Here is a 27,977-nt window from a genome sequence, read left to right as displayed (position 1 = left end):
TTTGTTTGATCATGGCAAGCAATTATAAATAACTTTGGGCCATTTTTAGGCAAAGACGCACAGTAATGTACTGTATAACCTAAGATCTATTGTAGTTTAATTTGTAGTATTCAGTCACTGCAACTGCACAGAAAAGCAATGCATTTTTACAATAATGAATACTGTACCTTTTATATAGCCAGACTTCTGCATATCATTTGACTTTTCACTGCCAGTTTAAATAACTGCTAACAATGTTCATTCCAGAATTCATCTTTTAATCAAATACTTTCGAAATGTACACTTTCTTGAGAGGAATCTATATAATTTACCTAAAATGGCCAGGCAAAATCAAACTGAATTGCAAAAATTATCAAACAGGTTAATCAAACGTGCTAGAACTCGCAGCATTGGTTGAAAAAAATGTCAGTCCTTCCAGAAAAACACAGTTTTTTGTGATTTTTGTGAAAAAACCTTGATCTTGCGATGGGATATGCGGGATATTAAAGCAATAAGCCCCAAGAAGCAGTGCATTTTATAACAGCTTCACTTCGCGTTGTGCCTAATAACGCCCCTTAGCTGTTGTAAAATGCAATGTAACCCCACTGCTTTGCGGGGTTTATTGCTTTTATAAAACGGTTACTTCACATGCATAACGTTAGCAGGATTTCATAAAATAAAACACAAATAAGTTGTAATTATATTAGTCATATTACTCTTCCGCCAAACAAAGTAGTTCCTCAGAGTCAAGTGTGGCTGCAACAGAGCGCAGTTCACCAGCAACACAGACGCAGCAAAGACACAATGAAAATATGATTAAAGACTGTGATGTTTATTTTTATAAATCAACATTCATCTAAAATATACATTAACATTTATATCGTGCAACTGTTGAAGTGATAATCAAATATGCGTGGAAGCATGCTTAACGTTAACATTTTTGTGAAGAACTTTTGTAAAAGATCAGATTCAGAGCCATGAACAGTACTACACTGTGTTTTCAGTGTTGAGTGAATGCGTCAGTGTTTAAGTTGGGTAAGATCGCCATCTAGTGGATAATAGCGGACGTATGAATTTGAGTTAGAAACTCCTCAGAGAACGTTTTCTCTTTATCGACGAGATGACTCAGCAATATTTATTGACATTTATTCGGACATCGCCATTAATTGTGCAATTGTAAAAAAATTTAAAATATGATTAAAGACTGTGGTGTTTATTTTCATAAATCAGTACGCAGCAACAGTGGCGCAGTGATACTTATGTAATGCGGTCTGAACTGTGTGTTTACCGGGGTATTTTATCACGGCTTAGAACGCATTTCAACCAATCAGAATGAAGAATCAGAACGGGCCGTTTTATAATTATGCATTTTTATAAAACTTGCAAAAACTGTGTGAACTTGCAAAAACTGTTTGCAGCTTTTCATTGATGTTCACGCCGCGTAATTACGTCACTTCCTAACATTCCCATGACCAGTGTTGAGAAAAATTACTTTTAAAAGTAATGCATTACAATATTAAGTTACTCCCAAAAAAGTAACTAATTGCGCTACTTAGATACTTTTCATTGAAAGTAATTCTTACGTTACTTTTTAGTTACTTTTTCTTGGCTGAGGTTTGATCTCTTTCAGGCCTTGCAGGTGTTTTTATGACTGAAAAGTTCTGCATTGAGAAATTGCATATTTCATCACAAAAAATTTTAATCAAATTAATTAAACTAAAAAAGTAACTTGCATTAGTTTTTTGAAAAATTAACTTAAATATTAATGTGTACATTTAATAAGTAATGCGTTACTTTACTCGTTACTTTAGTAACGCGTTACCCCCAACACTGCCCATGACAACAGGGGAAATGGTTGCGCATGTGTGAAGTAAATGCCACATTTTGCGACTTTCTGCTAAGATATATATAACTTTTTACTATGAAAATGTTTATGAAATCATCCAAGCCCCGCTTGCATATTTTGCGAGCAGAAATCTGCAATTTATGCAGTGAAAGTGAGGCGTATTTACAAAAAATGCGGCCCCCGCATAAGAAAGCAGACTTTGGCTAATTTTGTATTGAATTATGCGATCGAATAATCACGTTTTTCTGGAGGGACTGAAATGTTTCTATGCTGCTTTTATTAGTTTACTCTCCTTGATGAAAGTCAACCTACAACAGTCCTGCTTACATTTCTCTCTGCATGCTAGAAAACATTTTAACAATGCAAAAAATGAATATGCAGCACCTTTAAGAGCACGCTTTTTGCTTAATATAAAAACACATAAATATAAACACAGAGTTTAACACAAATTAATCCCATGAGCTGCAATATGTACAGTCAAATATAACATATGACCATATTAAAGAGAACATTTGGCATAGAGACTCTATAATAATAATAACAACTTTATAACAATAACTATATCTAACTTGTTCTGCCTATGCCCGGCACTGTTTAAGGAACACCTGAAAACCAGACTTTTAGCTGTGCGTTGAGACGTGTGACATTTTGACTGCAGCCGCAGATTAAGCAAGGGTTTATTGGCAACACTGCATGGCTTTTGGCCCGATGACAGGAACGTGCATCCATTTTGGGCTTTAGGTTTGAGGCTATTGGCCCCATGAGTTGACAGCCCTGGAGACCAGACAGTAATAGCAGTTGTGTTCTCCTCTGGGAACAGCAGTTTTACAGTATATCCAACAGCTATAAACAAAACCAGCTCCAACACACACCCAGGAAACTATCGGGTTGGAATCCACTTGAAGAAATCCAGACCGGCTGTTGTTCAGTGTGATCAATGTGCAACGAGACACATCCTCCCTTGTGACCCACAGCAAATATTGTCTGACCTCCTTTCCAGTTTGCAGACCTCAGCATTTGAAAGATTGTTAAAGGGCAAACATACGACCCTTGGGTCTTGACCTTAGATAGGAGACTCATGTTTTTTTCCCCCAGTTTTCATTGAACCAACCACGTGCATTGATGTCCAGTTTGAGTTGGTCCATGATCCAAGCATCTTTTTGTGCACCTTCCATGAACTCTGACAGGGATATTTGACCTGTAATAGAATAGAAATATATGTTTTAAATCAATTAATTCAATATCCCTTTTTAACTAAAAGCCTGAGATAAAACATATTTGAGCTGCTACACTCAATATATTGATGTTTTTATATATTTATGAGCAAATTTGAACTAAGCATCTTAGGCTTTTGGATATGGACCACAGTCTGATTATTTTTGTTATTTACTTTATCTGAACTAAAAATTTGGGTCTGTTGTTTTGTAAATCTGCCATTTCCACCATTATTTAATATTTTTACATTTAGCATGATATCATTGGCAGCTTACCACAAAAATTACATAATAAAATAATTTGTTAATGTGATTTTACATTTTTTACACATATTTAATCTCAAAAATTGCTTGCTGCCAATCAGGGTTCCCACGGGTCCTTGAAATCCTTGAAAGTTTGTGAATCTGGGGGAAAAGATTCAAGGCCCTGGGAAGTTTTTGAAAATATACATACATAGATACAGGTAATAGAAAGTGCTTGAATGCCAGAAGTTTTCAGGGAAAAAAAACATATTATTCCCTGTGTAGTGTATAATATCATAAAAATTCTAGACTTTTTAAGCACACGTGCTAAACTGTTCGCTTTAAATGCTTATATCTTCTGTATGCGAATGTTGATTCTTATCAAAATGCTTTTTTGCATAGTTGTGTTTGACACATGAAAACGTCTCGGGTTACGTATGTAACTGTTATTCCCTGAGAATGGAACGAGACGCTGCGTCTTCTTTGCCATACTTCCCTGTAATGCCATCTTTGGCAATATATCAGATAGCGATATACTCCCTGGCTCCCGCGTCACCCTGTCTTTGTCGTTAAGCCTCACCATTGGTTGAATTTGATATACACATTCAGACACACATACCCCTGGAGGCGTCCCTAATGTGTCAATGCAGTGACGCAGCGCGAGTTCCCTCAAAAGGAAACTGTAACAATGTATCTTAAAAGGTAACACGGTGTACCTTGCTCTCACTTGAAATGTGTTCCCACATTTAGTTCTTAAATTTGGGGTATTGGACCTGGAAAGTCCTTGAATTCGAAGTTAAGTAAGGTGTGGGAACCCTGAATCATGCACTTTTGGAAAAAATTAGGGGCAAAATGTGACGTACAATTTTGAAGTAATTTGGGTAAAAATGTATATGAATAATTTTTACAAAACAATCACTTACAGATAATTTCACTTTAAAAATGCAGAAATATTTTTCATATTTTAATACCGTCTGGGACTAGTACAAAGGTAAAAGCAATATACAAATAAAAGGTATTTAAAAAGTGGCAATGTTATAGGTTCTGTTAATATAAAAGAATAAGGTTTCATACTTTAAAACATACGGTAAAATGGTTCGATAAGCAGCAAGTTGATTGGTTGATTCATCTTTCACTCTGTTTGACACACTACATGGCCAAAGTATGTGGACAACCCCTTCTTATTCTAGGTCTCCTAATTCCTTTGTTGACAAATCCTAATCCCTTAACATATAGTGACATTTGAGATTGTGTGCCTTCAATGTTGTAGCAACACTTTGAGCAGGGCCTTTCACTGTGCCAGCATCACATTGCCCTGTGCAATAAAGACCGTGTCCACCAAAGAGTTTAAACGTGGCTAAAAACGCCAACTTTTAGGCTGAGCATTTTATTTTAATTCTGTTTGTTTCACTGGTCGTTGTACAAAGCGTCGGTTGGTTGGTGTAGTCCCATCCCACCTCTACTGTGATTGGACGACTGAGTGAAAAGTGACATTTTCCCAAACGTTTAATGCCTTCCAGAAAAGAGAATTTTTAGGAATCAGATTTGGAGCAATGATCAAAACATACACAGTTTTTACTGTTTTTGGATCAGTGGATGCTTCAATGTTTTATAAGTTGGGTAAGAGCGCCATCTAGTGCAGTGGTTCTCAAACTGGGGTCCGGGGCCCCCAGAGGGCCCGCAAGATGGTGCCAGGGGGGCCCCAGTTTTATGACATTTTACAAAATACATAAATTTATGTGTAATTAAACCTTAAAAAAATAAGGCTACTAACCAACAGCACTACTTTGTGTCGTTTAATATGTTTTGTTTAATTAAGATGTTACCTTTTAGAACAAATTTGTCATAAATTTTCTTTGGGGGGGCTGCGAAGGAATGCACTGTACACAAGGGGGGCCCGCACACTGAAAAAGTTTGAGAACCACTGATCTAGTGGATAATAGCGGAAATAGGGATTGCCGTAAAAACTCTTCATTAGCAGTGAAACATTTTTTCGTAATTGACGAGATAACTCATCAATGTTTATTCATGTGCGCTTATAAACTTTAATGAAAATCTGAAAATGTACTTCCGCCCTCTTGTGGCGATTATTCTCTGATGACATAGAGACAGAGCGCAACGCGTCATAATAACCTGAAAACCACGCCCACCGGGGGGATCCATCCGTCTCCATTGACTTTGTATTGCGAGAGACTGCCTCCTTGTCATTTCTGGCTTATAACAAAAACAGAATAATGCCTAAAAGCTGTTGTGAGACAGGGCTTACAGCTTACAAGCCAAAAAACCCAGAGATAAGTTTTTATAAGCTGTCAACCCCAAACAAAGCATTCAAAGACACAAAAGTGGAAACAGGCAACTTTTCATAGTAGAACTGCGCCCACTAGAAGGAAACGTAGTCGGCAATCCACTCTTTTATCCCCAAATAGTGGGTTTTACGGCTCAACAGCTTATAAAAACTTATTTCTGGGTTTTTTGGCTTGTTAGCTGTACACCCTGCAGCTTTTAGACATTATTCTGTTTTTTGTTATAAGCCAAAAAGGACAAGGAGGCGGCCTCTCGCAATACAAAGTCAATGGAGACGGTTGGATTGTTTTCCCCTCTGGTGGGCGTGGTTTTCAAATTAGCATAACTACGCTCTGTCTCTATCAGCTAGACGGCTTGGGCGGGAGCATCCATTTAACCACGCCCCTCCATCTGTCAGTCAGCTGCCAGTTCCATTTCTGAATGAAACGCCTACTTTTCTATATCCAATCAAAGCACAGTTGAAAACACAAGCCACGCCCACTATTTTACTCACCTGATATTATGTTTAACTCGGAAATACGTCACAACATGGAAGCAAAGCAGTTTGCAACTTCCTATTCACAGGGACTTAAAATTAAGAGTCACCTACCATCTTTATTTTCATCCAAAAGATCAAATATCCTATCACAAATTTCTTTGGGTGTCATGTTATTGGCCTTTCTTCGTATTTGGCATATGATCTGAAATGAAGAACAGTTATGATACAAACTGTAACAGTAAGATAACAACTCTAAAATCATTTGTGGGTAAATTTTAAGTTTTTACTAACTGATAATGGAAAGCATTTGATAGTGTTATGCTTTAAAGTTACTTTAACATTCATTCATTTTCACATTCATTACATTTCAAAGGCTAAGAAAAACTAGATTTTTACTCGTATGTTTTTGGTACAACACCTTTAAAGGTGCAGTGTGTAAATTTTAGTACATCTAGTGGTAAGGTTGCAAATTGCAACCAACGTTTCAGTCCACCATTCACCAAAACGCATAGACAAGCTACGGTAGCCGCCACCGTACAACAATGTCATAGTTGGAGACAACTTAGTAAAAAAAGTTTGTCCGTTAAGGGCTTCTGTAGAAACAAAATGGCGACTTCCATGTAAGGGGACCCTCTGTGTATGTAGATAAAAATGTCTCATTCTAAAGTAATAAAAACATAACAGTTCATTATGAAAGGTCTTTATACTCCACTGATAATATAGTTGTGTATTTTATATTGCATTTCTGTCAAGAGATTGTTATAAAAGTTACACACTGCACCTTTAACCAAGTCAGATTTTTGACAGTATCCATTTGACTTGAACTACTGTCTCTTTAAGTCTAATTCCTCAGTACCTTTTAGACCCTCTGATCTTACCTTTATGATATGCTTGACCTCTTCTCTATCCAACTTTCCATTTTCATCTCTGTCATAGACTTTAAAGGACCACCTCAATCTGTCCTCTAGATTTCCTCTCAGTACCAGATGGACAGCTGCTACGAATTCCATAAAGTCAATGACATCATCCTGGAAATGGACACGCAGAATTCTCAGATGATGAGCTCATAACATATGTACATAATCACAGCTTATGCATATAAATTGCTGCTTTGCAATCAGCATTCAAAAGTGTACTGTATGACAAAACTGGCCTATTTAAATCTGCTCTTACCCTGTTTGTGTCAAATGATTTGAATATTGTTTCCATGAACAGCGATTCATCCTCCGATGTGCTTCGAACCCCGAAGATTTTGCGAAATTCATGAAGATGCAAAGCTCCGCTCGGGCACACTTTCATATAAAGAGCATAAAGAGGCTGAATATCTGCTAGTTTCACTTCTTCATCCTCATCGCTTTGACTCTGACCCATTTTTAAGTCCAGCTCCTTTGTCCAATATGGAATAAACATGACCCATTATCTGAAAATGATCATTATATCTGAGCCGAATGTGGTAGGCTGCTTCTTACTGGCATCTTGCTTACGAGTAAACTGACATAATCTTCTTTACTTACAACTCGCTGTGTTGACTAACTACTATAAGCAGGCTTGTATTTTTAGAAAGTATTTGCTCCTTGATCTTACGTGCCAGATCTTTAAGATATCAGTTTTTTTAGAGACGAAAATAACACACACTCATTTGTCATTTAATGGGGACATTTCACAAGACTTTTTTTAAGATGTGAAATAAATCTTTGATGTCCCCAGAGTACATATGTGAAGTTCTAGCTCAAAATACCATATAGATAATTTTATATATAAAATATACCACAATTGTAGTTGTGAGCAAAAATGTTCCGTTTTTAGGTGTGTCCTTTAAAATGCAAATAAGCTGATCTCTGCACTAAATGGCAGTGCTGTGGTTGGATAGTGCAGATTAAGGGGCCGTATTATGCCCTTCTGACATCACAATGGGAGCCAAATTTCAATGCCTTCTATTTTTTATACATGTTTGCAGAGAATGGTTTACTAAAACTAAGTTACTGGGTTGATCTTTTTCATATTTTCTATGTTGATAAAAGCACTGGGGACCCAATATAGCACTTGAACATTGAAAAAGTCAGATTTTCATGATATGTCCCCTTTAAAACGTATTCAGAGTCTCTTAAACATGCAGGTGTCCAATTTGCATTTTACACAATGACATACATGTTTTTAAAAATTCTCATAAACTTAAACTTGTTACTTAAATACACTGTTTTTCAGCACTTCTGTGTAAATGGTGTGCCAAAAATTAAGCAACCATCTGAGTATAGTTTCTAAATAATTCATGTATTCTCTCCAGTGACTGAATATTCATGAAATCATTGCTGATTTGATCTGAGTGCCAGCTTAGTAACACCAGTGTCACTAAATTTCACACGTGATTAGTTAAAGGTATTGCGGAGGATTTTTTTTTTCCGGGTGGAAGACTATTGGTCCTCCTAGTTGTCAATCAGGAGTGTTGCGCAATTGCATTTTTTAAAAAGTGGAGAAGGCGGTTCTTTTCTAAAATTCGAGAAAATCCTCCGCTACACCTTTAAGCTCTGACCTGATATCGACCACCTCTTCCAGAATCCCTCTATGTATATGGCTTTACTGGGGCGTTTAAACCAAAACCATTTTCACCAGTACCTGTCTCGCAAAAACCTGATCTAAGGGGCCAATCACACCAAACGCGTTTATGGCAGTTGCAGACGCCTTTTTTGAATGATAGTCTATGGGCAGGGAGCGTTTGCGTGCTGTTTATGCGCACCTCACGCCTCAATATTTGATGACAAGACAGCTGACTCGGTGGTTGCCTAGCAATATAAAAAGCTGCATCGCACTGCTCTTTTTTAAAAAAAGGCAGTGTGTTGCACTTTGCGTTTTCCAAGCGTTTAAAGTGCGTTTGGTGTGATTAGCCCCTAACAGGGCCTTTCAACCCTTTAACATGTTAAACTAAGTAGGCTATACCAGTTCCCATCTGTCTATCTATCCTTTCAAATAATACAATTCTGGTTGTTAGATTTCCTCAAAACCACTGAAAAATATCTGTGTTATAATAATACCACAGGACTGCTTTAGATAATAGATTCATTTTTGTTAAGCATTGCTTACCACAAGATAGCCGAACACTGTTTTATCAGCCAGGCATAAGCATTATGAACTTTGACCCAGATGCACAATAACATCGATTTAATTTCCGGCCAATAAAACCCAAATTCACCCCACTTTCACCTCTAGCCCTGTTCTGATGAGCTGATCCATTATTCAACAGTATGTGAGACAGTTTATCAGGACTACCACCAGTAGAGATATTGAAGGTCTCTAACCTTTAACAACTCACTGAAGTGAATTTAAAATTCGCAGTTTTGCGTGTAGCTTCTATTAAAACCGGAAGTTAGGGCGCGACATATTGAGTGGCTCCGCCCCCTTTTTTAATTAGCCAATAACGTTTAGTTCACCCCGCAGCCTGGAATCTTTTTGTCAATACTTTATTAAATTTTTTATCATCTTTTTAACTTATGCTTTATTGTTTGTCATTTATTTTTATTGTTTTGGAGAGTTACATTTTATTAATAATGAAAAATAGAAAATGACGGTACATAATGGCGTCATAAAAATCGTTAATTGGTGGAAAAGAGAGACAGTTTTAGAAGTCTATTATTTTCTACGATTTTGTCAGTGTTTTGGAGCGCACTAGTTATCCTTAAAACAGACATATTCATACTAAAACCTAGCTTGTTAATAGCTGGTTTTGCTCGTGTAACAAGCTTGGTCACTTTTTAAGATGGTCTAGCTGCTGGACTTAGTAGGCTGGAATACAATCTGACCCACCAGCTTTGCCAGACGGGAGGACCAGCTTCTGCTTAAACCAGCAACTGCCTCCTTAACCCATCTACAAGCTTATGCATGACTAAAATTGACAACCAGACAAACCTGATTGTGTGAAATCTCAATTCGGTATCAATTCGTTGGCTTGCGACGATCTTCTGTAAACTTGTGGCAGCCTGCGCGTATAACTGACACGCGACTGCCCTCCAGCGACCAAAGGTTCCATAACATCACGAACATTCCGTAAACATCCACAACGTCACTTCCGCCTATATTCGCCTGCAAAAACAAAGCAAAGGAGGCTAAATTTGATCATTTTGCGTCAAGCTTAATTTCTGTCTCCTAATCGTGTGTTTGATCTTCATCAATACTGAAGTGCAGAGGTGTCACGGCCTCAGTATGAAGGTGAGCGGAGAATTGGGTTTGTTGTGCTGGTCGGGACGCTACTGTGGTAAACCTGTTATTACTGTACTGCAGCAACACAACACATATATTTAAAATCATCAGTAGTAATTATTTTATTGTGTCATTGTCTTGATAGTTGGTATAAGATGCGTTAATTCAGATGGGTAATGTCTTATCTAAATCTGATAACAGACTGTTATAAAGCTATGAACAGTGTTGCTGACATTGACTTTCGTGTGCATCATAATGGAGAATACACAGTAGCATTGTATATATGAGTGAATTTGTAAAAGTTTTGCAGAGTGTTTGGGCTTAAATTAATCATAAAAGTATTTGTTGTAATTATTGTTGCATTGTATAATGTTTTTAAATCAAGGGCCCCAGTGAAGAAAGTGAAGTGATGGAAGAGGATTCAACACCTATTGACTCAAACAATGAAGAGCTCCCACCTTACCTGCGTGAAGAACCACCTGAGGGTATGTCTTGCTTTGTTAACTTTCATATTTACTTGCATAAGTATTTAGACCACCTTTTGAATTAAGCATTCATCTTTAATTGAATGCATTTTTAATCAAATGCATTTTTGAATGCATTAGTTCATGCACGAAAGAGTTGAAACATCCTTAAAGGACTTTCTCGAAGAGTATTAAAGGCGGGGTGCATGATTTTTGAAAAAACACTTTGGAAAGGGAGTCGGGACGACTACCAAAACACACTTGTAGCGAATCAGCAGTAAGGTGCGTGTCTACTAACCGACATCGTTGCCTGGGTTGCGTATGTGTGGGGCGGGTCTATCAAAAGAAGGTTCAGATTCTATTGGGGTAGAGGAATGTTTCTTTAGGTGATTTCAAATGTCAACATTGGCTTTCAGAGATCATGCATCCTGCCTTTAACTTCCTGGTTGTTAGTGTAGTATAGTTTAATTTAGGATAAACCCCACCTGTAGTTTCTCTGCTTGAAAAATAGTGTAAATCTGAGGTTAAGTAAGGAATAATTGACGACGGGCCATTGAATTATAAGAAAATAATGCACACCAAGGTGGTATTGCGGCACGACGCGAAGCGCAGGTGTGCATTATTTTCAAATAATTCAAAGGAACGGAGTCAATTATTCCGCTTATACCACGGTTACCACAAACATTGCTCTGGTGCCTATTTTTAAGACATTTGACAAGTTAGGTGTGCGGTTTACCGAAAAATAATCAACACCCATAGAACATTTCTCAGCCAATCAGAATGCAGCATTCAACAGACCCGTGGTATAACTGACTTTAAACATCCACAAATAATAACCTAAAATACCTAAGGTATCAAAAATGACAATCAGGTTAGTTTTTTGAAAATATCACAGAATATATTTCATGTGCATTTGTGTGAGTTGTTAAAATCCTAAATCCAAGTTGTTTGGTATAGCATAAGAACCACTGATCTAGATCAATTCGCAATTCAGAATTGCCATGAAGACATGATGCTCACATTTTTAGCATATAGAGAAACTGCAATGGGTGCTAAATAATACACAAGGGACTGTTTCTTATGTTGTTGTTGTAGTAAAGACTAGTGGTCTGCAGAGGGCAATGCAGCATAACTTGCATAACACAAAAGTTTTCATCTTTAAAAAAAATCACTTCAAATCTCTTTGTCAAGAGTGTGAAGATGATTGACAGATCACAGACATATCCCCTAAAACACCCCCAGAGAACCCTGCAGTTCCTTTAGTATTCACCAGGGCTGGTTAAGTGGCGACCCACGGGCCAAATATGGCCCTCTAGTCATCTATATCCATCCCGCTGGTCATCTTTGTATGTTTTAAAATTACTTTTACCTTGTAAATTACACTGTACATGACAAATAACGGCCGATAAACCAGAAGGAGGGTTGGAAAGGGGCTGCGTAGGATGCCAACCATCTATGGGTGTGTGTAATTTTCGAATGCATTAAAAAAATAAACTTGTGCGACTACAACGCACGTGACACGCTGACCGGAAGTGGTGTAATTCAGTGTTTTCCAATCAAAACACAGGTGAAAAAAATCCTTTTTTGTTTAACTTTATCAATAACACTTTTAAAAACGATTGATTACTGATAAGTAAATGATTAAGTATAAATATATTTTTAGATTAAAGGCTTTTGGGCTGGGATGGGCGTCTTTCCCATGTTGACACAGATTTACTATTAAAATCGTAAAAAATACAGAAATTTAATTACGACTGCCACTAGGGGGCGAACTCCGACCGAATGTAGTGTACAATGGAAAGGCGGTTTAGTCTATATATCTTTAAAATATTAAAAAAGAAAACATGAAGTGCAATTTTAGTCATTAAACGAAGCCATATGTTGTGAATACTTGAAATTGAACAATTTATGAAAGGTAACAGTTATAAACAAAAGAAGTTTAAAGGGGTCATATTGTGAGATTTTTTTTTTAAAGATGTAAAATAAATCTTTGGTGTCCCCAGAGTGCTTATGTAAAGTTTAAGCTTAAAATACCCCACAGATAATTTATTATAACATGATAAAATTGCCACTTTGTAGGTGTGAGCAAAAATTTGTCATTTTTGTGGTGTCCTTTTAAATGCAAATGAGCTGATGAAATGCAAACATCGATCACTATTATGGTGTTTTTTCAACTCAATTACGCTGTCAATTATTTTTTTTCCTCACTCTCTTTCGCTTTGCACTAAATGGCAGTGCCGTGATTGGATAGTGCAGATTAAGGGGCGGTAATATTGTAATTGGCTTTGCTGCCTACATCACAAAACAGGCGAAATCTGAACGACCTAATTTTTAACATGCTTGCAAAGAATGGTTTACCAAAACAAAGTTACTGGGTCGTTCTTTTTCACTTTTTCTAGGTTCATACAAGCACTGGGGATTACTGACAATTATACCACTTAAACATGGAAAAAGTCAGATTTTCACGCTATGACCCCTTTAAGAGCTCAACTTGCATTACAGGTCGTGCTATACAAAAATACATGTATTGATTATTTACACTTGCAATTTTTTGTGCATTGTTCATAGTTGAACTATTAACATTTGTCTATATATAAATATATAGATAACTCCGTTTTTAACATTTTTGTGAAAACATGTTTATTGTTATGTTATCATGTTATTATTTTGTTTTATGGTGCTACTTAGATGTATTTTTAAAGTTCTGAAAGTTTTAAATGAAAACAATCCAACTGCAGTTGCATTGAAATTAATTGGAATGCACAACCAAAAAACGCAATTTCTGAAAAATTAAAAAAACGCTGGTTATCTCGTTTTGCAACGAAACTCTTCATATATATATATATATATATATATATATATATATATATATATATATATATATATATATATATATATATATATATATATATATATATATATATATATATATATATATAAAACAATATTTATAATAATATTTATAATAATATTTATAATAATAATAGCAATCATATTTACATTTTTAAAATCTGGCCCTCGAAGAAGAGTAGTTGAAGTCCCCTGGTATACACGGTTTGCAAATGTATACTTCTCATTACTAGTATGTGAGCTATTTTAATGGCTTTTATTAGGAGTTAATTAACCTTCAGCAGTTGAACATCTGTACGTTAAACTAGGCTTTTCGTGGCTGCGCTGTGATCAGTGTCCTACCTTTGTTCTCTGCGCTATTTGATCTTAATGTCCAGGGACACCACAAAAAACAAAGTCTTCTTGTCCTGACTCTTTATAAACACTCTTTTGGAGGTGTAGGCTGCACAGCAAGAAACAATTGCTTTAGTTTAAACTACCCCATTATGTTGCAGTGAATTGCTCTGGGATCCTTGCTGGCTTGTGCCGCCCATCAGCCCATTGCAGGTGATAGCGATGCCTGTTCTCTGTTTTGTTTTTGCTGCTCATTGCAGATCCTGAAGCAGTTTATTATATCACTAAGATTCTCTCTTTCTTCGCTGCTGGGAACGCACATAAAAGAATCGGTGGACCCATGCTGTGCACATTAAATTGCTTTGTTCCGAGATGTGCATTTCTTTTAGATGTATGAAAGCCGTTTTGGTGATTTCAGTGAAAATGGCAGTCACAATGACTGGCATGTTATAGCATATGAGTTTGTGGGGTTGGGTACACAACCGTATCGAGTCTGTTCACAGAGGAGAAATTTTTGATTCTGGCTTGTTATTGCTGTACAAATAGTGAGAAGGATTGATATGTATGACTGTTTGGTAGTTTACTTAAAACTCACCCACATTGTCACTTAAGAAACCTAACCAATGTGATCTATAAAGATGTGAGACATGCGCATATATGAAGGAGATTTACAAATGTACTGCGTAACAGGAATGTGACCCAGATATTTTCCAGAAGCTCAGATGGTAGAGCATTGCATGAGCTGTGCAAAAGGTCATGGGTTTGATTCCCAGGGAATACTGTTAAACAAATGCATAGTATGAAGGCCACTTTGGATAATAGCGTTTACCAGATGCATTCATGTAAATGTAAAATGTAGATGTAATATCAAGTATCATATTTTTTTAAAGGTGCAGTGTGTAGATTTTAGCGGCATCTAGTGGTAAGGATGCGAATTGCAACCAACAGCTTAGCCCACTGCTCACCCCTCGCTTTTGAAACGCATAGAGAAGCTACGGTAGCCGCCACAGGACAAACATGTCATTTTCGGATACAACTTTGTAAAAAAAATTGTCCATTAAGGGCTTCTGTAGAAAAATGGCAGCACAAAATGGCGACTTTCATGTAAGGGGACCCTCGGTGTATGTAGATAAAAATGTCTCGTTTTAAGGTAATAAAAACATAACGGTTCATTACATCACTGATAATATAGTTTTGTATATAATTTTGCATTTCTGTCAAGAGATCCTTCTAAAAATTACACACTGCACCTTTAATTCCAAAACTTTAGTTAAATCAATCTTATTTCATAGGTCTATGTCTTTGGGATTTTGGGGGATTTACCTTCCCCCCCTTGAAGAAAACCATTAGTCTAATCCCTTAGAAAATATATAGCACACTAAAGCCCTGTTCAGATGGTAATTGTTTCTCATAAAGATGTCTGTAAAAATATATTTGCATGGCATGCCTCCCCCGTTATAAAACTCATGCTTTCGGATGAAGATAAATTTGCAGTGGATGCACTGCAAAAAATGATTTTCAAGAAAAAAAATTATTAATATTTTTGTCTTGTTTTCAGTAAAAATATCAAAAAAATCTTAAATTAAGATGCTTTTTCTTGATGAGCAAAATGACCCAAGAAAATAAGTCTAGTTTTAAGACCAAAAATATCAAATTTAAGTGATTTTGGGCACAAAACAAGCAAAAAAAATGGCAATGGGCTAAGCTAATTTTTTTCTTGAATTTTTCTTGAATTTAGTGTTTAAGATTTTTTTTTTGCTTAGTTTCCAGATAATTTACTCACCACCATGTTATCCAAAATGTTGATGTCTTTCTTTGTTCAGTCGAGAAGAAATTATGTTTTTTGAGGAAAACATTCCAGGATTTTTCTCATTTTAATGGACTTTTGGGGTCCCAAAACTTAAGTTTTAATGCAGTTTAAAATTGCAGTTTCAAAGGACTCTAAATGATCTCAGACGAGGCATAAGGGTCTTTCGATCGTCATTTTTAACAATAAAAATAAAAATATGCACTTTTAAACCACAACTTCTCATCTTCCTTTGGTCATGTGACGCCCCAGCGCGACCTCGCGTAATATGTCATCACGTCACGAGGTCACGGATGACGTATGCGAAACTATGCCCCAGTATTTACACGTGTGGAGAAAGAGGACCGTTCCGATGTTGTTGTATGTGGAATGATACTAATTAATGTCTTTGTGTCAGTTTATTGTTTAAAATGGTCCGCAAATGTGCGTTTCATATATGTGACCTGTCACAGAAAGTACTGACACAAGTCGGATCTGGGGTATTTTGAGTTATTCACAAATTCAGAAAGTGCAGTTTCTCAGCTTTCCAATGATGTATAACACATAAAAATCTGAAACAATTTTGAGAAGTTGTGGCCATTTGAATTTAGGAACTCAGAAAAACTCAAACCGAGAATTTTTTTTTTTAGGGGTCATTTACATCTCATTTAGCTAAGCCATGTAAAGCCGTTTTAAGATACAGATTTCAAGCATCATATATGTAGTATTTTGTGACAGAAGTCCAGATGACAACATGCAAAAATAAACAGGACTTTTTACCTTTGTGTTGATCACAAGCCGAATCCAGTCTGTTTCAGATGTGTGAATCATCCAATGATTTTTTCCACAAATGCGTATAATCGTGAAATATAGATATACAGTCTATTGTTTACATCCGATTTCGCATGAACGTCTGGTAATAGAATATAATATACAATCTGAGGAGGACTATTTACATCGTAACATGTAAGGGTCTATGAGATTACACTTTACGTTCCAGTAAATACATGAACCCGATTTAAATAACGAATTCAACGATCTCTGTGTGACTCTTTGTGTGTGTTTGACTTCATGCTGCGCTGCAAGAACTGAGAGACAGATGACATCAAAGTACCGCGAGAGCAAGTCAAAATTAAACTACTCCGTAAGATTACTTGAAGAGCTCCCGCGGTACTTTGACTTCATCCGACTGCAGTGCTGCATAAAGTCAAAAAAGCCAGTGATGCGGCTGATGTACAACCCGGCTGACTGTTATCTGTTGCTCCCCAGCTTTTTTTTCTTTTTTTTGTGCACCCGAGCTTCGTTTTACAGCTCTCTGACTAAATCTAATGTTTAAACATCTTAAACTGTGTTTTCCGAAGATGAACGGAGGTCTTCTGAGTTTAGAATGACATAACGGTAAGCATTATTTTCATTTTTGGGCGAACTATCCCTATTACGTATCCACGCTGTTCCCTTTAGGGGCAGGGGGCAAAAACGAAAGCCGCTTCTCCAGTATGTAAATACACACAGACAATGACGCCCCCTGCTGCATGCTATAATCTCCGTAAAAACAAGCTGATTTCAACCGCAAAATGTACGCTTTTAAATATACAAAAACTGCTATCTCAAACATGCAGAGGCTTCTTCTTGATCTCAACTAACAGATTCTGCAAAAAAAAAAAACGAAAATCACTATGTTCTGTTCCGGAACATATATTTTTGGAAAGTTTCTGGTTTCGTTTCTGTTTCTTGAAAAACATCAGAAGTTTCTGGTTTTCGTTCTATATGCACAAACAGCTTTTAACCCTCCAAAGAAAAAGCATCATATGACTCCTTTAAATCAAACAACAGTATGTTGGTTTTCTCAAGCCAACATAATAAGGCCTATTTAGTGCCCATTTTCGGTTTTCTTTATTTACTGTATTTAAGGTTGTAGAAATATAGAATATATGTCTCTTACATAAAGAAGTCTCTTTGCTGTGTTTTAGGCCAGACTTCCTCACAAATGATTTGAAGTTGAACCAGACAGCCTAGCCCACATGCTAATATTCATGTGGAAAAATACAGTCGAAGTGGAGCTATCCTCCCCGAGGCGTTTGCGCTACTGTTTTTTTCTGTTGATGCAACATTTGCACGTGATTTTCTTTGCAGGCTCATGCTGTTACCTCATTTCAAATGTCAAATGTGAGGACACTTCGAATGAAAGGCAGGGTTGTATTATTTAGCAAATTACAGGTGCAGAACATAGTGGTTTCACAATTATGTTCTTTGTGTGTTTTAGTGCGGGAGAGCGGCAGCAAAATTCAATCAGGTTTAAATTGTCAAGCCCTGTCAGTATGATTGCACTTTATTTTCTAAGGGAACAGGCTAGAACTGACGTAAACCTGAGAAACACAATGCCGTAATATCTGACAGTGGGCTAATTTGTGGATTTTTTTCTTTAACTGAAGCTTATGCAAACCCCTGATAGCTTGTAGAAGTGTTTATTTGGCTATCAGGACCCTTTTCATTTTTTATTTATGACTTCTGATGATTACAATACAGAAAAAATACATGACATTTGTGACAGACGCAATTACAGTTTTGAAAGTGTTCACTGCAGAAGTCAATGGTTACCGTAGACTCCCCTAGATTATATATAGCTTATGATGATTGTCACTTTAATCAAAATCTGAATTTCTATCTTTTTCAGTAGCCTACCTTATTTGATGGACCTGACAGTTTGAGGAAAGGAAGATGTACACGAATAGTACACAAATACTGGGTGGTTTGAGATAGTTACTCAGTAGTGATGGTAACAGTTTAGAGTGAGTTTGTATTTGTGAACATAGTAAATGCATTAGCTAACATGAACTAACAGTGAGCAATATAGTTTTTCAACATTTATTAATCAACAATTTATAAAAATAATAGTTACTCAATGCCAATAAAATTGTTCATGTTAGTTCAGTGCATTAATTAAAGTTAACGGTTACAACTTTTGATTTAAAAATGTAGTAGTTAATTTTAAAATGTATATGAACTAAGGTAAATAAATGCTGTAGAAGTATACAACCTTATTGTGGTGTTACAGATATAGCGGTGATAAATATGTATTGGTCCGATGCAAAACCTGCAAAGTGCGAGTAATGAAGTGATTTTTTTCTTTCTTTCTCTTTATTTGTATAGCACATTGTTTAACAACCAAGGGTTGACCAAAGTGGTGAACATTTTGATTTTAAAAATATTTAAAAAATAATCACAAACATAAAGAGAAAAAAACGAAATCCTCAACCTCGACTTGACGATTTGCCTAGGAGATTACATACAAAGTCAATGCAAAGATACGAATAGGCACAGGACAGTGTGAATGACGCGAATTGGTCGGTGCGATTGCCCAAAAACATGTGCTTTTGTGCAAGTTGAAAATATTTAACTCAAGCGAAACATTCACTTTTTCACCTCAAATGCTTCTTCGCACAAACGCGTCTTCGCGCAAGTTGAAAATATTCAACTCAAGCGAAACATGCACTTTTTCACCTCAAATGCGTCTTTGCACAAACGCTTCTTCGCGCAAGTTGAAAATATTCAACTCAAACGAAACATGCTCTTTTTCACATCAAACGCATCTTTGTACAAATTAGTTTTTGTGCAAGTTGAAAATAATCAACTCAAGCAAAACATGTGCTTTTTCGCCTCAAATGCGTCTTTGCACAAACGCGTCTTCGCGCAAGTTGAAAAAACTCAAGTGAAACATTCACTTTTTCACCTCAAATGCTTCTTCGCACAAAGGCGTCTTTGCACAAGTTAAAAACATTCAACTCAAGCAAAACATGCACTTTTTTACCTCAAATGTGTCTTTGCACAAACGCGTCTTCGCGCAAGTTGAAAATATTCAACTCAAACGAAACATACTAGTTTTCACATCAAACGCATCTTTGTACAAATGCGTATTTGTGCAAGTTGAAAATAATCAACTCAATCAAAACATGTGTTTTTTCGCCTCAAACGCGTCCTTGTACAAATGCCTATTTGTGCAAGTTAAAAATCATTAACTCAAACGAAACATGTGCTTTTTCACCTCAAACGTGTCTTCGCACAAGCAGGTCTTTGCGCAAGTTAAAAATATTCAACTCGAGCAAAAATCTACATGACATTAAGTTAAATCCTCTGAGTAATCTAGAGCGAGGAATTTCTTCGCATTTGATGTGAACGTTGGTAGGATTAAACCACCTCAAATGCGTCTTTGCACAAATGCATCTTCGCGCAAGTTGAAAATATTCAACTCGAACGAAACATGTTCTTTTTTACATCAAACCTATCTTTTTACATATGCGTGTTTGTGCAAGTTGAAAATAATCAACTCAAACAAAACATGTGCTTTTTCGCCTCAAACGCGTCTTCGCACATACTTTGCGCAAGTTGAAAATAATCAACTTAAGCCAAACATGCACTTTTTTGCCTCAAACGCGTCTTTGCGCAAGTTGAAAATAATCAACTTAAGCGAAACATTCACTTTTTCACCTCAAATGCTTCTTCGCACAAAGGCGTCTTTGCGCAAGTTGAAAATATTCAACTCAAGCAAAACATGTGCTTTTTCGCCTCAAATGCTTCTTCGCACAAACGCGTCTTCGCACAAGTGGAAAATATTTAACTCAAGCGAAACATGCACTTTTTTACCTCAAATGCGTCTTTGCACAAACGCGTCTTCGCGCAAGTTGAAAATATTCAACTCAAGCGAAACATGCTCTTTTTCACATCAAACGCGTATTTGTACAAATGCATATTTGTGCAAGTTGAAAATAATAAACTCAAGCAAAACGTGCTTTTTCGCCTCAAACGCGTCTTCGTACAAATGCGTATTTGTGCAAGTTAAAAATCACTAACTCAAACGAAACATGTGCTTTTTCACCTCAAACGTGTCTTCGCACAAGCAGGTCTTTGCGCAAGTTAAAAATATTCAACTCGGGCAAAAATCTACATGACATTAAGTTAAATCCTCTGAGTAATTTAGAGCGAGGAATTTCTTTGCATTTGATGTGTACGTTGGTAGGATTAAACCACCTCAAATGCGTCTTCGCACAAACGCGTCTTCGCGCAAGTTGAAAATATTCAACTCAAACGAAACATGTTTTTTTTTACATTAAACCTATCTTTGTACATATGCGTATTTGTGCAAGTTGAAAATAATCAACTCAAGGAAAACATGCTTTTTCGACTCAAACGCGTCTTTGCACATACTTTGCGCAAGTTGAAAATAATCAACTTAAGCCAAACATGCACTTTTTTGCCTCAAACGCGTCTTTGCGCAAGTTGGAAATCATCAACTCAAGCAATACGTGCTTTTTCGCATCAAACGCATCTTCGTACAAATGCGTATTTGTGCAAGTTAAAAATCATTAACTCAAACAAAACATGTGCTTTTTCACCTCAAACGTGTCTTCGCACAAGCAGGTCTTTGCGCAAGTTGAAAATATTCAACTCGAGCAAAATTCTACATGACATTAAGTTAAATCCTGTGAGTAATCTAGAGCGAGTAATTTATTCGCATTTGATGTGTACGTTGGTAGGATTAAACCATGAATAAAAAAAATTTTTAAAAAAGCATGATTTCTTGTTAATAAGCATTTTTTTTCTCTCTCTAACAGCCAGTATTTCTCAATGGCTTTAAGTGGATTTGCCACAAAATTATTTGATGAATGTATAGTATATGTCGAGTTATTTGGTTATGATCATTATCTCATTTTTGATAAAGGTGGCGTTTAGCTTTGCATCTGAACTCTTCACATATTACCGATATATTTACATGCATTATACATTAATTAATTCCAGGTTTTTAATTTGATTGGCCAAGCAACAGTGGGATGTTTTACTTGAATGGTACATTTCTCTTGGATCGGAGGTAGACTTGAATACTCCTTTCCAGTAAGTGCGTTGCTTGGCAACACACAGTTACATGCTTTAAATTCTTTCTAAATGATTTCATTTTTGTATACAAATTACCTGACCGAATAATATATATAAAACTGGTTAGGTTATATATTAACTTCTTGATTTAAAAGCTGTCGAAATTAAATTACGTTGAAAACTAGAAATCAAGTTAATCATGGTTAAAAATTGCGTATTATTGAGTGTTCTTGCGCTTCTATGCTGTTTGCTTGGAGTCGCCCGGGCCGTTCCATCATCCTGACAGATCCAGTGCGCGTGCGAGCCTCAATCTGATGTGCTGTAAAAGCATGATGGATGGGCCGTCAGCCGGACGAGGCTCCTGGTGCAACGTTCACCTGCGCTTCTGCCTCGCCGTTTTCATTAGGTCCCCGGAGCCCAAGACACAGATCAACATATGCGCTGATCAAAGGGCCCGAGCGTGATGATGGATAGGTTCCAGTGTGGATAGAAGCCTGCGGGTACGTTTTTCGTCCCCCGAATTGTTTATCATCGTAATTAATGTGTTTAATTAAAGACAGATGACATATGAACTATCATCGCTGTGCCGCACAAGAAATTTACCTCTCTTCAGGTATTATAGACCTCCATAATACCGAGCAGAAGCAAATTAAATTCTGAGTAATTTTGTGTAGATTTTAGAATGGATCTGGTTAATGTCCAAACCACTTCTGTTGGACAGACTTGGCAAGATGGTGCACTATTTCATTGGCCACAAATGTAAGTGCACTTGCTAATCATATCCATCATCACAGACTTAAGTTAAGAACATGCGGCCTTCTTTGTTGTTTTATTTATATATTTCTTGACCAGAGTCGCTCTCAAAGCCGATGCCCCCCGAGCCCTCCGAGTTTAATGGTTAGAGATAAATGGAACCTGTCCAGTGTACCAAACAACAAATGCATGCCAACTAGGCACACACAGAAATAGATATTGTCAATTTACTTTGGACAGTGGCTGTGGGCAACATCTGTGAATGTCGGCTTACCATGCTTGTCTGATCACAGGGAGAGATTCGTCACTTGAATGCTTTGTCACAAACCAAAGGAAATGTGTAGCTTTCTAGCCATTATATGCACAGTCATGCTGGGCCATCTCGCAGACTCGGGACAGAGACTTTGAAACTATCGGAAATGATGCGGATCAGCTGGCTTTATGGTCCGGTTTATTATCTGTCACAACACCGCCCAAACTGAATCTACAATACTTTTTCGCTTTAGTCTTGAAAGGTCTGTGCGCTTCAGGGAGACATTTTTCAAAATTGTTGCATTGTTTATGACTTCTGTTCATGACTTTTATGTGTGCTAGGCTGGGAAGGTTAGTCTTATAATGTTTTGGACAAAAGGATATTTAGTTTTTATTGTTTGAGGTTAATTGTTTGAGCAAGTTGTGTTGAATTTACTGTGCAAGCACAAGAAACTAGAAAGTTTTAAAAGTGAACCAAAGTTGCATTTTCATAGATTACAAAGACCATTTGTGACCCTGAACATCTTGAGATTTATTTGTCATCTACAAAGCCAAATTTATAAGCTTTCCATTGATGTACGGTTTGGTTAGGACAATATTTGGCCAAGATTAACTATTTGATAATGTGGAATCTGAGGGTGCAAAAAAATCTTAATATTGAGAAAATTGCCTTTAAAGTTGTCCAAATGAAGTCCTTATCAACACATATTACTAATGATAAATAATTTGTTGACATTTACACTAGGACATTTACAAAATATCTTCATGTAACATGATCTTTAATTACTATCATAATATTTTTTTGGTATTAATTTATTATTTTTTTGGACCCATACAATGTATTGTTGGCAATTACAAATATACATATACTTTTTTTTTAAATAACATGCGTTAAAAAATAAATTCTGTGCTTTAATTTCATGCCAACTTTAAAATATTTGTTACAAGTTTGTTTTTACTTTTCTTTGTCCAAATGACCTGCTATTGCATGATTTTACTTAACCAACATATATGTGACACCCAGTTTCTGAAAACCCAGCTGAAGTCATTTAATAGGCTTTATTGTTTTGTGCATAAAATCATCCTACATAATATAAAGAACATTCAGTAAAAAGGTTCCCACGGGTCCTTGAAATCCTTGAAAGTTTATGAATCAGGGGAAAAAATTTAAGGCCCTGGGAAGTTTTTGAAAATATACATACTGTAGATACAGGTCATTGAAAGTGATTGAATTTATTTTATGCAAGAAGTTATCTGGAAAAAAATCCATATTATAAAACGGCTCGTTCAGGTTCTTCATTCTGAAACGCGTTCTAAGCCGTGATAACCCACGGTTCAGACCGCATTACATAAGTATCACTGCGCCACTGTTGCTGCATACTGATTTATGAAAATAAATACCACAGTCTTTAATAATTTTTTTTTTCTGCATTTGCACAATTTTGGCGATATCCAGATAAATGTCAATAAATATTGTTGAGTCATTTCGTCAATAAACAGAAACCGTTATCCGAGTTGTGTCTATCTTAAACTGATATTTCCGCTATTATCCACTAGATGGCAATCTTACCCAACTTAAACACTGACGCATCCACTCAACACTAAAAACACCGGCTCGGATTCTGATTTCTTACAAAAGTTCTTCACAAAAATGGAATTATCTCCGCTTTAGCTGAAAATTTGAGAGGTGATAAGAGAACAAATTAAGGTAGGATGAAACGTTTTTTTTTTTTTTTTTGAAAACGGAGTGTCTGTTCTTTCATTTTATGTTTATTTAAAGAAGAAAATTTTTCTGGAAGACATTAAACTAAAGCTGAGTGGCAACTTTTTTTAAAACACTGACGGGAAAGAGTTCAGCATGCTTCCAAGCATATTTGATCCATTAAACAGTTGCACGATATAAATGTTAATGTATAAATAAGATCAATGTTGATTTATGAAAATAAACACCACAGTCTTAAATCATATTTTCATTTTGTCTTTGCTGCGTCTGTGTTGGTTGTAACTGTGCTCTGTTGCAGCCACACTTGATTCTGAGGAACTACTTTGTTTGGCGGAAGAGTTATGTTTGTACTAATATAATTACACCTTATTTGTGTTTTATTTTATGAAATCCTGCTATGCATATGAAGTAATCGTTTTATAAAAGCAATAATCCCCGCGAAGCAGTGGGGTTACAGTGCATTTTATAACAGCTAAGGGGCATTGTTAGGCACAGCGCGAAGCGAGTGCCTAAAACCCCCTTAGCTGTTATAAAATGCACTGTAACCCCACTGCTTCGCGGGGTTTATTGCTTTATTATTCCCTGTGTAGTGTAGGATAATATCATAAAAATTCTAGTTTGCGTGCTAAACTCGCTTTAAATGCTTATGTCTTCTGTATGCGATTGTTGATTCATACCAAAATGCTTTTTTGCATAGTTGTGTTTGACACATGAAAAAGTCTCGGGTTACGTATGTAACTGTTGTTCCCTGAGAAGGGAACGAAACGCTGCGTCTCACTTGCCATACTTCCTGCGTCCCTGTAACGCCGTCTTTGGCAATATTTCAGATAGTGATATACTTCCTGGCTCCCGCGTCACCCTGTCTTTGTCGTTAAGCCTCACCATTGGTTGAATTTAATATACACATTCAGACACACTTACCCCTGGAGGTGTTCCAAAGTGTCACCTTAGTGACGCAGCGCGAGTTCCATCAAAAGTGAACTATAACAATGTATCTTAAAAGGTAACACAATGTAACCTTGCTCTGACCTGAAATGTGTACCCACATTTAGTCCTTGAGTTTGAGGGTATTGGACCTGGAAAGTCCTCGAAAGGTCCTTGAATTTGAAGTTAACTAAGGTGTGGGAACCCTGAATATAACCTTGATATCTTTAATATTGAGTAAGATCATGCCAAAGATTGAAATTAAACTTTGATGCTCGGAATCTTATATTATAAGACTTTAGCCTGAATGTCACATTTCAGAATGGAGTCTGAATAGACTAAAATAAAATGATAATAAAAGCATAATTTAGACTATTAATATTCAGGTAAACAATTAAGGATAGACAAGAAAAGCAGTATTTGTTACATGTCATTTTGGTTAAGGAAAGCAGAGGCTGCCTCTGACCGCATAGTGACCGCGCTTTTCACGTCCAATTATTTTCTTCTGCCGTGACGGGCAGAACTGATTTTTTTATTTTTGCAGAAAGCGAAAGATGCATAATGGAGAGTGAAATGACAGTTTGAGTGAATGCATCGCTCTCCACGACTGTTTTCAAAGGGCTGACAGTTGCTCTCCACCGGTTCCTTGGCAAAGAACAATGAAAAACAGCAAGGAGCCTACTTACCATCTGTAGTATGACTAGTCAATTATGACACTTTATTACAGCTCTTTCTTTCTCTCTTTCTCTCTATTTTTGCTCTGTTCCTCCCAACTAAATCTCAGTCTCCTTTCTTACCTCTTTCTCTTTATGCCTCACTTTGTTCATTTTTTACTCTCTCTCTCTCTTCTTTTCCTCCTAACTACCCTTCCTCTCTTGCTCTTTCTCTCCCCTGACACCAATACTCGGTTCTGTGCCACTTGCTGTGAAGGGGTAATTCGGGACACCACAAATCGGCTCATAGGCTGACTCGGTTGCCAGTAGTGAGATCTTATTTTTTTATTTTTTACATTTTTCATATTCTCTCTGATAAATATGTATTTCATGCAGTTGAATCGATGCTACTTTGAAAGAGGACTACTAAAAATGGCTTTAGCTGGGATGACAAAATAAAGAAGAGAGTTAGTGAGCCAGCGTTTATAAATAAACAAGATGTTTTACTGTACTTTGGTGCCAGTCTTAAAGATGCTACAGTGTTGAGGTAGGTTGACAAGGGAGTGCTAAGTGCTCGCTATGGGCTATGTACTGTAGCGGTTATCAGAACATAGCTTTGTGGTTGCTATGGTCCTCTTGGTGGTTGTTAGGTCACTTTTGTGAGTTTTACTGCTTTTTACAATAAATGTAAAGAACATTCTGTGAAATATAACCATGATATCTTTAACATTGACTGAGTAAGTAAGGTCATGTCAAAGATTGAAATCGATTTTACAGACAAGGTCACATACTGTCATAGCCCTTAATGGGGACATATTGGGCCCTATTTTAACAATCTAAGCGCATTGTCTAAAGCGCACAGCGCAACGTCTACATGGGCGTGTCCAATGCCACTTTTGCTAATTTAACGACGGGAAAAGCGTCCCCAAAGTGTCACCGCATTGTCGCAGCGTGAGTTCCCTCTAAAGGGAACTGTAACAATATATCTTTAAAGGTAACACAATGTAACCTTGTTGCTCTCACTTGAAATGGGTCCCCACATTTAGTCCTTGAATTTGAGGTTATTGGACCTAGAAAGTGTTTTCATTTGTCCTTGAATTTGAAGTTAACTAAGGTGTGGGAACCCTGAAAAAACCTTGAGAGAGAGCCAGACATAGCTAATTATATAGAGCAGTGGTTCTCAATTCCATTCCTCGGGCCCCCCCTCCCAGAACATTTTAGATGTCTCCATATCAAGCGTGCCGCACAAGCCCTGAAAAGTGAAGCCAAAACGCCTCGATCGCCCCCCAGTGACCGGTCCCAGTATAGGTCATAAAGCCCGCCTCCCCATGTTATTCAATGGGACTTGAGACCAACTAAAAAAATGTATTACACTTCAATTATCTTTTTTCCGAAGCTGGTTTCTGTCATTTACTGTAGTTTTTATCACGCTGATGTAAATTCAAATGTTTGTTTTTTAAATAGGTTTGTGTTTAATGATATAAAAACGGTGGTGTCACGTCATGATTGACAGCTGTGATATCGTGTGATATGCGCATTCTACGAGAGCAAGGGCGGGGTTTTAACTTCGCGCCTTCCCTTCCTGCTCACTACTGCGCATGACTGGTCCCGAAATCGCTATTGCGCAGACTCAAGACCCAAGATGTCAGCACCATATCGGGACACTGGCGGCTTCACTTTTCACCAATGGAAGAGAGCGAACAGGCGTCGTCCATCTTTTATACAGTCTATGCTCCATATATAAAAACACCTGATTCAGTTTATCAGCTCGGTAGTGTGTTATTTAAGGAGCGAGTGAAATCAGGTGTTTTATATAAGGAGACATCTAAAACATTCTGGGAGGGGGGCAAGAGGACTGGAATTGGGAACCACTGATATAGAGGATATACAGTATTATATAATGGGTACTATTTTATACAATTTTATGGGAATTAAAACATTTAAAATAATATATATATGAAACTCTTCATATATATATATATATATATATATGAAGAGTTTCGTTGCAAAACGAGATAATCACCGTTTTTTTAATTGTTCAGAAATCTCGTTTTTTGGTTGTGCCTTCCAATTAATTTCAATGCAACTGCAGTTGGTTTGTTTTGATTTAAACCTT

The 27,977-nt window shown here is 36.8% G+C and overlaps 2 protein-coding genes across 4 annotated transcripts in view; one reads left to right on the top strand and one right to left on the bottom strand.

Moving 5' to 3' along the window:
* Window positions 1–504: 504 nt before the first annotated feature.
* guca1g (guanylate cyclase activator 1g) lies at window positions 505–9,893 on the bottom strand. Of its 3 annotated transcripts, none has more exons than XM_055192090.2 (5): window positions 9,143–9,893; window positions 7,238–7,450; window positions 6,943–7,092; window positions 6,176–6,266; window positions 505–3,023 (listed from the first exon to the last, which is right to left on the bottom strand). In XM_055192090.2, the coding sequence occupies exons 2-5, from the start codon at window positions 7,433–7,435 to the stop codon at window positions 2,902–2,904; spliced, it is 561 nt and encodes a 186-aa protein (XP_055048065.2). In that variant the 5' UTR covers window positions 7,436–7,450; window positions 9,143–9,893; the 3' UTR covers window positions 505–2,901. The 3 variants fall into 3 exon arrangements, with proteins under 3 accessions (XP_055048065.2, XP_055048064.2, XP_055048062.2); XM_055192089.2 differs by having other exon boundaries at window positions 7,238–7,484; window positions 9,143–9,892; XM_055192087.2 differs by lacking the exon at window positions 9,143–9,893 and having other exon boundaries at window positions 7,238–7,841.
* A 218-nt stretch (window positions 9,894–10,111) lies between these two features.
* The window catches only part of LOC129433456 (transmembrane protein 263-B), a 34,860-nt gene continuing 16,994 nt past the window's right edge, over window positions 10,112–27,977 (top strand). Inside the window, exons 1-2 of the mRNA XM_055192091.2 lie at window positions 10,112–10,264; window positions 10,641–10,740. Of these exons, the coding sequence (XP_055048066.1) occupies window positions 10,259–10,264; window positions 10,641–10,740 (106 nt within the window). The 5' untranslated portion in view covers window positions 10,112–10,258. The remainder of the gene's footprint in view (window positions 10,265–10,640; window positions 10,741–27,977) is intronic.

This window comes from Misgurnus anguillicaudatus, chromosome 6 (assembly GCF_027580225.2).
Source record: "Misgurnus anguillicaudatus chromosome 6, ASM2758022v2, whole genome shotgun sequence".
Lineage (NCBI taxonomy): Eukaryota > Metazoa > Chordata > Actinopteri > Cypriniformes > Cobitidae > Misgurnus > Misgurnus anguillicaudatus.
Note: the sequence above shows the minus strand (reverse complement) of the source record. Positions and strands in the feature narration are given on the sequence as shown.